Here is a 12,153-nt window from a genome sequence, read left to right as displayed (position 1 = left end):
TGGAGGTGCTCATGGTAGCGGCCCCGAAACCAAGAATTGGGTTGCAACCTCCAGTCCTGGATGGGGTCACACTCTCCTCCAGCGACTGTGTTCGCAGTCTGGGTTCAGTGGGTGTTGGACTGGATGGTCTTAAGGAGAGCCTCCCAATTCTGTGGCTCTGGTATTTAAGATAAGAGGAGCTGGAGAAAGCTCTTCTACTCTGACTAGTCAAAAACAGGTATACTCCAATGGGCAAGAGGGATATGTATAATCTAAATTAAACATATTTGGATAGAAAATATTTAAATTACAGCTAATATATAGGGAACTGATCCCATGGGATCATGATACATAGCACAAGATATGCATAGGAAAAGATGATGACGATGCATTTTGATAAATTAATTGCAAAATATTGGAACCCAATGATTAAGTAAATTTATTGTTGGAATCACAAGTCATAACAGCCATCAACACACACACATGGAGTAGAAACAAAACTTAAAATCCTAAATGCCTAACAGCAGGCGCAGCTCCAATAGAAGCGATCCAAATACAAAGTTTTAAAATACCATTTAACTCTAATAATTTAATTCTATTTTTAATGTACCATTTTTGTAGGTTTTTAATTGTCCTGTTTTTAATATTGTAAGCTGCTCTTAAATCCGTTTTGGGACAAGGGTGGGATACAATTAAATATAATAATAATAAGCCAGATATGTAGATAGGTGTTTAGCCAATACAAATTTCTAATTTTAAAAGCTTGACCATGTAAAATTGCCACCTGGGGACAAACATAAGGAAATTCACCCATTGGTAAGTAATTACTACATTGCCTTTCTGAGCCTGCAAAGCCATCGGTCATCGAACCCATCATCTTTTCTCTTATTGCTTCATAAGTGGGGCAGCAGAAGACATTTAATATTTAACATCTTCCACAAAGGCACAGCTCATGAGGATTTTCCCAAATCTGCCCTCCAGGTTTGCAGAGAGACAACTTTGACAATATAAGCGGGGAAATTTCTCCTGTAATGGGTCACAAGTGATTTCATCCATGTCCCTGCAGCAAGCAAGATAGCTGCGTTTTGGAGTCCTTATCAGCATCAGGGTCAAAGATTTAACGGTTTCTCATCTGGTATCAAAAGATTTATTTGTACTCAAGTCAGCCTGATAGTTCAACAAGCCGGGGGAATAAACTTTCCTGTTATCCGCCCACTTGTACTGTTCTTACAGCTATGAGAATGGATGATGGGTCACACCTGAACAGTTCAGTGTCCTTTTAAAAATATATATTCTGCCCTAAATAAGTCCATGAAGAGCAATAGCAAGAGCATTTCTATACTGCTTCATAGTGAATTCTGCACTCTTTAAGCAGTTTACAATGTGGAATCCAATTGCCCGCAGCAAGCTGGGTACTCATTTTATCAACCTACAAAAGGATGGAAGGCTGAGTCAACCTTGGAGCCCTGGGATCAAACTCACAACGTTGTGGCTGCACCACCATGCTTGGACACTATGTCCATAGGTTTCTGGGGGACCAGGGTTTGAATCCTGGCCATTCATAGAATCATAGAGTTGGAAAAGACCATAAGGACCATCCATTCCAAACCTTCTTCCATGCAGGAACTCTCACCCAAAGCATCCCCAACAGATGACCATCTAACTTCTGTTTGAAGACTTCCAGAGAGGGAGACTCCATCACAATCTCCATTGAGGGAGTGTGTTCCACCTTCAAACAGCCCTTACTGTCAGAAAGTTCCTCGTAATGTTGAGCTGAAATCTCTTTTCCTGGAGCTTGCATCCATTATTCCGGGTCTTGTTCTCTGGAGCAGCAGAAAGCAAGATTGCTCCCTCCTCAATATGACATCCCTTTAAGTATTTGAACAGGGCTATCATAAATCTTCTGGGTGACTTTGAGCAAGCCTCACTCTCTCAGCCTTGGAGGAAGGCAATGGCGAACCCTTTCTAAACACACCTTGATGGGATCACCAAAGGGTTGCTGTAGACTGGAAAGAACTTGAAGGCACACAGCAATGAATCTGAAGCCAAATCTATCTTCCCATTGCCTCACCCAGGGACCCATTGTCCAACCATATGGATTTGTCATAATGGTCCCTAAAATCTATTGTTTAGCATAGGACTTTGATCCCACTAAGACGATCCAGCCCTGGAATGATCTGGGTAGAACGGTTATTTCAGGGAACTGGAAGGGTTGGAGGCCCAGTTGAAGGAGTGGTGGACCATTCCTATGCAGTTCAGTCTTCTAACTTTGGTTCTGCCTTACAGAACCCCAGAGATAAGGGTGCACGCATGCCAGGTCAGGGGACCCATATCCAGCTATGGAGATATGGCATGCTGACCCTGGAATGATCTGGGTAGAAGTGTCATTTTGAGGCTCTGTGGGAGTGGAAGTGGGTCAAACTGCAGTTCAGACTCCTTGCTTTGGTTCTTGCAGAACCCCAGAGCTGCTTCTTCCAGTTGCCTCAATCTGTGTAGGGGGCTTATGTCCCAGGTTAGGGACCCTGATCTGGCTGTGGGATGTCCAGAGGAGGATGACCAAAATGGTGAAGGGTCTGGAAACCATGCCTTGCGAGGAGTGACTTGGGGAGCTGAGTATGTTCAGCCTGAAGAAGAGATGGTTAAGAGGTAATATGATAGCCCTGTTTAAAAATTTGAAGGGGTGTCACATTGAGGGTGGAGCAAACTTATTTTCTACTCTTCCAGAGAATGGGACACGGAACAATGGATGCAAGCTACAGAAAAGAGATTCCACTTCAATATTAGGAGGAACATCATGACAGTAAGGGCTGTTCGACAGTGAAACACACTCCCTCAGAAAGTGGTGGAGTCTCCGTCTTTGGAGTTTTAAACCAAGGCTGGATGGTCATCTCTCAGGGGTGTTTTGTGTATTTTTGCATGGCAGAAGGGCCCTTGGGGTCTCTTCCAGTTCTGTGATTCTATATTTTTATGACCCTGGGATGATTTGAATGCAATCTGTTGTTTAAGGGGCCAGTTCTACCATTTGTGGACAGGGGATGCTAGAACCCAACAGCAGAAGGACCAGGATGCTTTCATCTGCTGTAGACCACCTGCGCAAACTAATTTTATGGCTGATTTTGGTCACCAACATAACATGGGAGCAGCCTGGAACGGAAAGGGAGAAGTCTGAATGAAGAAACAGACTAGTATCTTCACTGGCATCCTATTAAGGATACTGCCATGGATGATGGATGGATGGATGGATACAGATATGGAAAGATTTGCTTTCCAAGAATCAATATTCTCCAACAAGGGCAGAGAGTGTTTGCAAGATAAAGAACAGTACATTTGCATGCTTTCCCTCCTCTCCTAGAGTTCCAATCACAAGATTTAGCTAAACTGCTCTTCTGAGAGGCTGTGGAGTTTTAAAAAACATTTTAACTATGGGTGCACTGTAGAAATAATGCAGCTTGACATCATTTTCAGTGCCATGGCTCCATCCTACAGAAATTTGGGATTTGTACTTTGGTGAGGCACTCTCTGCTAGTGAAGGCTAAAGACCTTGTAAAACTAAACATCCCAGGGTTTTATAGGATAGGGCTAACGCACTTAAAATGGGACCAAACTGCATTTTTTCTACAGGATCGAACTCTCCTATAAACATAGTTTTTTGTGGGGTTTTTGGGCTATGTGGCCATGTTCTAGAAGAGTTTATTCCTGATGTTTTACCAGCATCTGTGGCTAGCATCTTCAGAGAACAGCATTCTCTGAAGATGCCAGCCACAGATGCTGGAGAAATGCCAGGAATAAACTCTTCTAGAACATGGCCCAAAAACCCCACAAAAAACTATGGATGCCGACCATGAAAGCCTTCATCTCCTGTGAACTTTTGCAGTAATGGAAGACAACCCTGCCTCTATCCTTCGAGGTATGAGAGAGTACACTTGAGGAGAACCAGGATTCTCCTTGCCATGTTATTCTGGAATGTTTCAATCCAAAGAAGCACTTTCTCACCTCATGCCCAAATTTCATCTCCATGCCCATTACTTTTTCGTGGAATATATTAAGTGCAGGGACTACTAACCGATGACATGTAAATGTGGAAAAAATTAAAATAACCGCCGCTATCCATAGAGCATCTCTTAAAACTACACTGAAATGCACCTTTCAAGACCTAACCAAGGGTGGGTCTACACTTGACAGAATACTACAGGATATCTCAGAAGTATTCTGACTCCGAATTACCTGTCCCCTAAATTTGCTGCTTACCTGTTCTTTTGCTGTCAGTTTTCAGCTCTCTTTGAACCATGGGTGACTGCCACAGTTCCCATTCTTTCCCTGGCACCACTGCTGAGGTTATTGATATTGGCCTCAGATACACAACAGTGGCAGCTTGCAGGGACCACAAGTGAAAAGACAGCTGCCATTGTCACTGTGAAGAGAGCTGAAAACCCACAGCGAAAGGGGAGTTACTGAAATGGGGGTGAAGGGAGGAAGCCCAGAATCAGTGTGGGCACCACGAGGGTGATTTGGGGGCCTGGATGCAGTGAACCCAGAAGGAATTTGGAGTAAATCACTAATGTAGACACACTACCCAAGAGAAACAGACAACCAATATTCCTTTAAAGCCAATCTCAGCAGAGAACATAAGTGGCACATCATCAGCATACAAGACAACTGGATGCCCATTAATTGAGCATATCAAAGGAACAAACCCATGAACAAAGTGAAAACAACACCTGAAGGTATAAATCAAACATCATTAGAACTTGAAAAGGTGTAAAATCCCCATGAATTATCCTAATCAGTACCTTGAAAGCTATAGAAACCAAATGAAAGTGCTATGTTCGAAAGAACCCCCACCCTCACCCCCAGTTGTTTATTCAGCACCATATTCGAAGAGGTCTGCGGGAGAGATCATTAATCCTCTATACTAACTGTGCCTTTTTGAGGTAGCTATTTACGTTCTGACCCTATCCTAGCAGTAAAATTCCCACATAATAAAATATTAGAGCTTCTATTGCCTGATTCTAATATTTCCCTTCAAAGAAATTTTCAAGGAGAAGCAAATCTGAAACCACAGGAATAGATAGATTAAATATATATATATACATACACACATACAACAGACCCTAAAGATGTACAAATGTCTGCAAATAGTCAGTCTCAGACCAGTTACTTTGTTGAATGTCTTCCCAGAACCTCAACCAAAATTAAGGTTAAGTCTCCAACTTGCTCTTGCACGGGAACCTCATTTTTAAGAGCTGGCAAAGCACCGACGCAAATATCCTGCAGAAGAAATAAAAAGGTGTCCAGTCGATCCATCCCCTGCAGAAAGATTTCAAATCTTTTGAATTATTGTTCAAAGCAGATATCCATAGACTTAATTCGCCCGCCCACCAGTAGTCCAGGAAACAGCTTCTATAAAAACTACACAGATTTTAAATAGTTATTATAATCTGAAGCTGTAGGCAAGTCGAGATCCACTGTGAAGATGTCTCTTTCTATCGCCAAGGACACATTAGTAACTCTCCTTCTGCAACCAAGTGATGCGAACGAACGTTCAACAGCAGAAAACACTGCAGGTCATCTGCATTTGTTACCAGTAGGTAACTATTTTCTTCATCAGACGATTGCACCAAATCCATCTAAAAAAATATGAATTGAAGTGCGATGGAGACAATCTCATTAGTTGCTGTGATAATAAAAGTCTTTCCGCAGCACTCCTTTGGCTGATGTTCTCTTTAGAAGGAAAAGATGTTTACAAGATCAAGCAAATTCACCTTCTTACTTGATTTAACTGCCATGTCCAGTTGCACAGTTCAGAATAACATGCCTTTCATTGGCAGCTGAAAACTAGCAATTGTTTGAGTGCTGGACTAGGACTCTCACTCTTGGAAACCCACTGGGTGATCTTGGGCAAGTCACACTCTCTCAGCCTCAGAGGGAGGCAAGGCTAAACTCCCTCCGAAGAAATCTTGCCAAGAAAGCCATAGGACAGGGTTATCACAATTCACTTTTAGAGACGCGGCCTGATGTGGTGGTTTGAGTGTTGGACTAGGGCTCCTAGAGACCAAGGTTCAATTCCCTCCTCAGCCATGGAAACCACTGAGCAATCTTGGTAACTCAAGTTCTCTTGGCCTCAAAAGAAGGTCATGGCAAACGTTCCTCTGAATAAATCCTGCCAAGATAATCCAAGGACAGGGTCACCAAAGGCCAGAGTCAACTTCAAGGCACATAACACCAACTAACTATCCAGGTGCCAACCATCACAGCTGACCGTTTTGGAAGCCCACTTGGACCAACCTCCTCCTTAAAGCTTGACAACATGGATTTTCTTGTTGAATCTGCCCCTTCCAAATATTTGCAGGCAACCTTTTTGGAAGACGTTATCAAAAGATATATTTTTCTGTTTAGAGTAGCAATTTGTTCATCAGTCCCCATCATCGTTTGTGTTATCAGGAGACACTGTTTTGTTACAAGCCCACAACAGGACAAAGGTTCCTTGTGGATCCCTCATCTTCTTCCAGGAGGTTCTCCAACTTATCCTTTAGCCAAACATTAGTGTTTCCTCCAGAAAGGTGTGGAAGTCTCGATCTCTAAATAGAAAGGGAACAATCTCTCTCCCGAGCCATATTCCTACTATGTACAACAAAGTCCTTGAAGGATACCTTCCACCTTTAAGACGTATGTTTTACCTGTCTTAAGCTGTTTAGTAGATTTTATCACATGGAGGAAGCCTGAGCTGGTGTGGTTGAGTTTTGTATGTTTCCCGTAATAGATGGAGAAAAGGAAAGAGAGGCAGATAAGAGTCATTATCTTGAACTTCCAAGGACTTCAAACTATGAGCTCCTCAAAGAGAATATCATTCTTGTATCAATGCTTCAGTTTTACGGAAACCGAACAAGTAATCAAACTCCCAGAGAAAGGAAAAGGAATGGCTGTTGAAAGCTATTATCTTTTGACGAGGAACTGGAACTGGGCCTTCTCAGTGACTGCTCCAATTTGGAGAGCTGCTTTTCTGCTCTCTTTCTTCCATCAGAAAATAAGGCCTTTTTATTTGGCTCTTAATTTATGTGATAGAGGAGGTTTTTCATATGAAGTGCTTCACTGTTATCTTTCTTTATTATGTTTTAAACTAGTTTAACTTTTAAAAAATATATAAATAGGTTTGGTTTTAATAAACTTTTGTCCTAACAGGATGTTTAGCTGCACTTTGTTTTAATCGTTTGCAAGCTGCTTTGGGCACTAGGCTGAGAGAAAGGTGGGTTATAAATTAAATTATTGATTTAGTAAATAGAGTAAAATTAATTTACTATATATAAATAATTTTATACATGCACATACAGTAAAAAAGCAAACCAAGTTTGCCCTGCATCCAAGAAGGATATAGCTAATCTCTCTCTCTTTCCCTCCATTGCTGTGTACCTTCAAGTCGTTCCCGACTTATGGCAACCCTATCATGGGGTTTTCTTGGCAAGATTTGTTCAGAGAGGGTTGGCCATTGCCCTTCTTTGAGGCTGAGAGATTGTGACTAGTCCAAGGTCACCAAGTGGGTTTTCATAGCCAAGCCGTGATCTGAACCCTACTCTCCAGAGTCATACTCCAATGTTCAAACCACTACACCATGCTCGTTCTCTCTCTCTCTCTCTTGTCTATATATCCATGGATTTTTTTTATCCACGGATTCAAGTATCCATAGCTTGAAAATTCTTTAAGAATATAGAAATCCCAAAAAGCAAATCTTGATTTTTCCATTTTGTACAAGGGATACCATTTTTCTGTGCCATTGTATTGAATGGGACTTGAGTATACAGTACAAGGATTTTGGTATCCCTGGGGAGGCAGTCCAGGAACCAGAGGTATAATGTCCAGATCAAGGGAAGGAATAGTGCCACTCTATTCTGCTTTGGTCAGACCACACCTGGAATACTGTGTCCAGTTCAGGGCAAAACAATTTAAAAAGGATGTTAAGAAACAAGCGTGTCCAAAGGAGTGCCACCAAAATGGTGAAGGGCCTGGAAACCATGAAGCCCTATGAGGAATGTCTTAGGGAGTTGGGGGTATTTAGCCTGGAGAAGAGATGGTTAAGAGGTGATATGATAGCCCTGTTTAAATATTTGAAGGGATGTCATATTGAAGAAGGAGCAAGCTTGTTTTCTGATGCTTCAGATACTAGAACCCGGGACAATGGATGCAAGGAAAAGAGATTCCACCTCAACATTAGGAGGAACTTCTTGGCAGTAAGGGCTGTTCGACAATGTAGCACACTCCCTTGGAGTGTAGTGGAGTCTCCTCTTTTGGAGGTCTTTAGACAGAGGCTGGTATTGGGGATGCTTTGATTGTGAGTTCCTGCATGGCAGGGGTTGGACTTGATGACCCTTGTGGCCTCTTCCAACTCTATGATTCTATGACCCTGAAGCTGCCCTGACTTCTGGGCACTTTGTTGCAATCAGGCAGCTGTTGTACATAGTTTGCCCCTGCCATACATGGGAGATGTGTTCTGGACCCCCCTGTGTAAGACAAATTTTGCATATGCTGGAGTCCCATTGTTTACAATGGCAGCACGCTCCCCCATGCCACTTGCGTGTGCACCATTGTGTCCCTTGCCGTTTGCCGTCCATGGAAGCTTAAAACTGAGTACAGTGAGGGCACATATGCTGAGGGCAGACTGTATGTCCTGCTGTGTTGCCTGGCACCATCAGCATGGATCATGCTCTGAGATCAGAATGAGGTGCCGGGCTGCTGCTCACAAGCCACATGGTGCCATCTCTGTGGGTCGCTCGCTCTGAGATCAGAATGAGGTGCCCAGCGTTGATCATGTGGCAAGGCACCTTATTCTGACCTAAGAGTGAGCGAGCGAGCAATCCATGGCAGCACTGGGTGGCACAACAGAATGCATTGTAAACAGCCACCCACTGTCACTTTGGAATGCTCCGGAAGAACAGGAGCAAATGGTGAGTTTTTAAAAATTGGTGTAATGGTCCATACGGCATGGCGGGACTTTGTCTGGACACTTTGCACCAGAACTGGAGATTGGGCCTGTGTTGTATGGGCTGATGATGTAGATGATTTATTTCATTTTTATGCCGCCTTTCTCCCAAGGTGGCTCACAAGATAAAAAAAAACTCTTAAAACTTTACAAAACTTTTTGAAAAAACAATAACCCAGTTAAAATAGTATACAATTATTGTTGTCATTATTATTATATTTATTTATATCCCACTTTCCCCCTCAAAATTCCTGCAGGAACAGGGGAAGGATGTTTTATTTGGCCCAGGCAAATTGATAAAACTGTCCAAACCCTGACTACTCTCTCAACATATTACTCTGTTCAGCCCTCACTTAGAGTAATACCAGTTCTGGGCACCATAGTTCCAGAAGGAATACGTCCAGAGAACAAAGGCCAAAATGGACAACAATTTAACAATCAGGGAATAAAAATCAAGCTTTATAAGGAACGACCAAAAGATCTCAGTATGTTTAGCTTGGAGAAGACTGGGACATGAGAACCATATTTAAGTAATGATATACCTAGGAATGTGTTCTCAGCCATTAGTTCTTTAACAGAAAAATTGGCACCAGAGGCGAAATAATGTGGAAAGAATAGGGAAAGGTTCCTACACCACACTTGTCCACAACAAGAGAGAAAGAGAGAGAGAGCACAGTTTAACACATTTCAGCAAACATTTTCTTCCCAACTAACAATATGCACGTGTGAAATGAACCAACTAGGTCCAGGAAACAAACAAAAAAACATTTAAACTTTCTAATGATCACACCAACACTTCCTTCAAAATGCTTCTAGGGATGAAAAGTTCTTTCACCAGCATCTAGCATTCTTAGGATTTCCATTTAGGTGGTCAAACTTTAAAAAAGTTATGCTCCTTTAGCATATTGGAGTTGGCTGGTGAGGCAGGCTTATCTGCTCTCCCCTTTTTGGTCTCTTTTCATGCTCAGACATGTTCAGTGTGCTCCCCCTTCCTCTCCCGTACAGACTCCATGAGAAGAAGCCTTTCCCTCCTCAAAAAGCCTCCAAGAACATCTACATTTTTTCCCTGTGAAATTTAATATGCATAGCAAGGCCCTGACTCTGACCAAAGCTTTTCCCACACTCAAAGCACTTATACGGTTTATCTCCTGTGTGGGTTCTCTGATGAGAAATGAGGCTTGAGCTACAGCTGAATCTCTTTCCACACTCAAAGCAATGGTACGGCTTGTCCCCTGTGTGGATTTTTTCATGGATGCGAAGGCTTGAGCTCTGACTGAAGCACTTCCCGCACTCGAAGCACTTGTATGGCTTCTCCCCCGTATGGGTCCTGTGATGGAAAGTAAGATTTCTGTTATTACTGAAGGTCTTTCCACATGTCAGGCAGTTGTAAGGTTTCTCCCCTGTGTGCACTCGCTGGTGCAGGTTACGATGCGAGCTCTGGCTAAAGGTCTTTCCGCACTCAAAGCATTCGTACGGCTTCTCCCCAGTATGGATTCTTTGATGGGACACGAGGTGCGGTCTCTGGTGGAAGGTCTTCCCACACTCCAAGCATTCGTATGGTTTCTCCCCAGTGTGGATTCTTTTATGTGAACGTAAGTAAGCATTGTAACTGAAGCTCTTTCCACACTCCAAGCATTTATATGGTTTCTCCCCAGTGTGAACTCTCATGTGTAAATTGAGCTTTGTGCTGCTCCTGAAACTCTTTTGGCATTCCAAACAGGTGAAAGGTTTTTCGTCCGTGTGGATCCTCAGATGCTGAATCAGACCGGTGCTATGACTGAAATCCTTCCCGCATTCCATGCATTTGTACGGTTTCTCGCCAGTGTGGATTTTTTGATGCGAAGCAAGGCTTGAGGAAAAGCTGAAGGTCTTGCCACACTCCATGCATTTGTATGGCTTCTCTCCGGTGTGGATCCTTTGATGTTTAATGAGGATTGCCTTCCAAGCATAGGTCTTTCCGCAGTCTGAGCATTTATAAGGTTTCTCTCCCCTGTGGATGTGCTGGTGTCTCGTAAAGCTTGTAGTATCACCATAGCACTTTCCACATTCCATGCACTTATATGGTTTCTTTATGTCAGTGCTCTGTTGTGGTTGCGTGCCGTCAGTGAACGTCTCAACACCATTACCTGAATTGAGCTTTCCGCTACTCTGAAAGTTCTTTTGACATTTCAAACATATGCTTGGTTTTTCCTGAGTGTAGTTTCGGTTGCGACTGAACTCTTTCCCACACGCCAAGCATTTACACCGGTTTTCTCCAGTGTGGATTCGCTGGTGACTAGAAAGGTGCGCACTCCGTTGAAAGGTCTTTCCACATTCCAAGCACTTGTAGCGCTTGTCTCCTGCGTGAATTCTCTGGTGTGAAGAAATGCTTGACCTACTACTGAAGCTCTTCCCACATTCCGTGCATTTATAGGGTTTCTCGCCTGTATGGGTTCTCTGATGTGAGGTAAGGTGTGAGAACTGATTAAAGTGCTTTCCACATTCCATGCATTCAAATGGTTTGTCCCCAGTGTGAATTCTCTGGTGGACAGTAAGACTATGGCTATGACTAAAACTCTTCCCACATTCCAGGCATATGTGTGGTTTTTCTTCTATATGGCTTTTGCAATCTGAGTCAAGGCTGAACTTGGTAGGGAATGTTCTCCTACGTGAAGGACGCTCACTCTTTTCCTTGGGAAGCTCTTGCTGGATTGGGATTTGAAAAAGGTTATCAGCCTGCCCGGGAATGGCCATATTCCACCCATACCCTGCTTCGTTTTCCTCTTGCCTCTTTGCCTCTTCTTCTTCTTCCTCCATGTTCTCCTCCTTCACTTCTACCTTGATAGCTATTGAGGACATCTGCCATGGCTTCGGAGAAGGAGGGCAATCCTCCCCATAGTCTGAAATAATGACAAAGGAATACCTGGTCAAAAAATGCAGCTGAGAAATGGAACAGCGACTACTGTTTAGCTGCTGTTAAAAACAACTATACAATATTACTCCTGTATCTATAGGGGATACGTTCCTGAATTTATTGTGGAAACGTGAAACTATGGATTATAGTGAACCCTATTGAAATGAATTATTTCCAGCAGAAGTTGCCCAGAATCTCTCTGGAGGACCTAGAGATTCCTAGAAAGAACACCTCTCTAGACATTTCTAGGTTCTCCAATGTGACTCTATGGTCAAGTTCTGATGAAAGTTGACCACAATGTTGCACTAGA

The 12,153-nt window shown here is 42.9% G+C and overlaps 1 protein-coding gene across 3 annotated transcripts in view; it reads right to left on the bottom strand.

Moving 5' to 3' along the window:
* Window positions 1-8,254: 8,254 nt before the first annotated feature.
* LOC121922968 (zinc finger protein 345-like) overlaps window positions 8,255-12,153 on the bottom strand; it is a 15,083-nt gene continuing 11,184 nt past the window's right edge. For all 3 annotated transcript variants that reach the window (XM_042452982.1, XM_042452980.1, XM_042452983.1), the window contains exon 3: window positions 8,255-11,829. In XM_042452982.1, the coding sequence (XP_042308916.1) occupies window positions 10,004-11,829 (1,826 nt within the window). In that variant the 3' untranslated portion in view covers window positions 8,255-10,003. The remainder of the gene's footprint in view (window positions 11,830-12,153) is intronic.

This window comes from Sceloporus undulatus, chromosome 2, assembly GCF_019175285.1.
Source record: "Sceloporus undulatus isolate JIND9_A2432 ecotype Alabama chromosome 2, SceUnd_v1.1, whole genome shotgun sequence".
Classification (NCBI taxonomy): domain Eukaryota; kingdom Metazoa; phylum Chordata; class Lepidosauria; order Squamata; family Phrynosomatidae; genus Sceloporus; species Sceloporus undulatus.
Note: the sequence above shows the minus strand (reverse complement) of the source record. Positions and strands in the feature narration are given on the sequence as shown.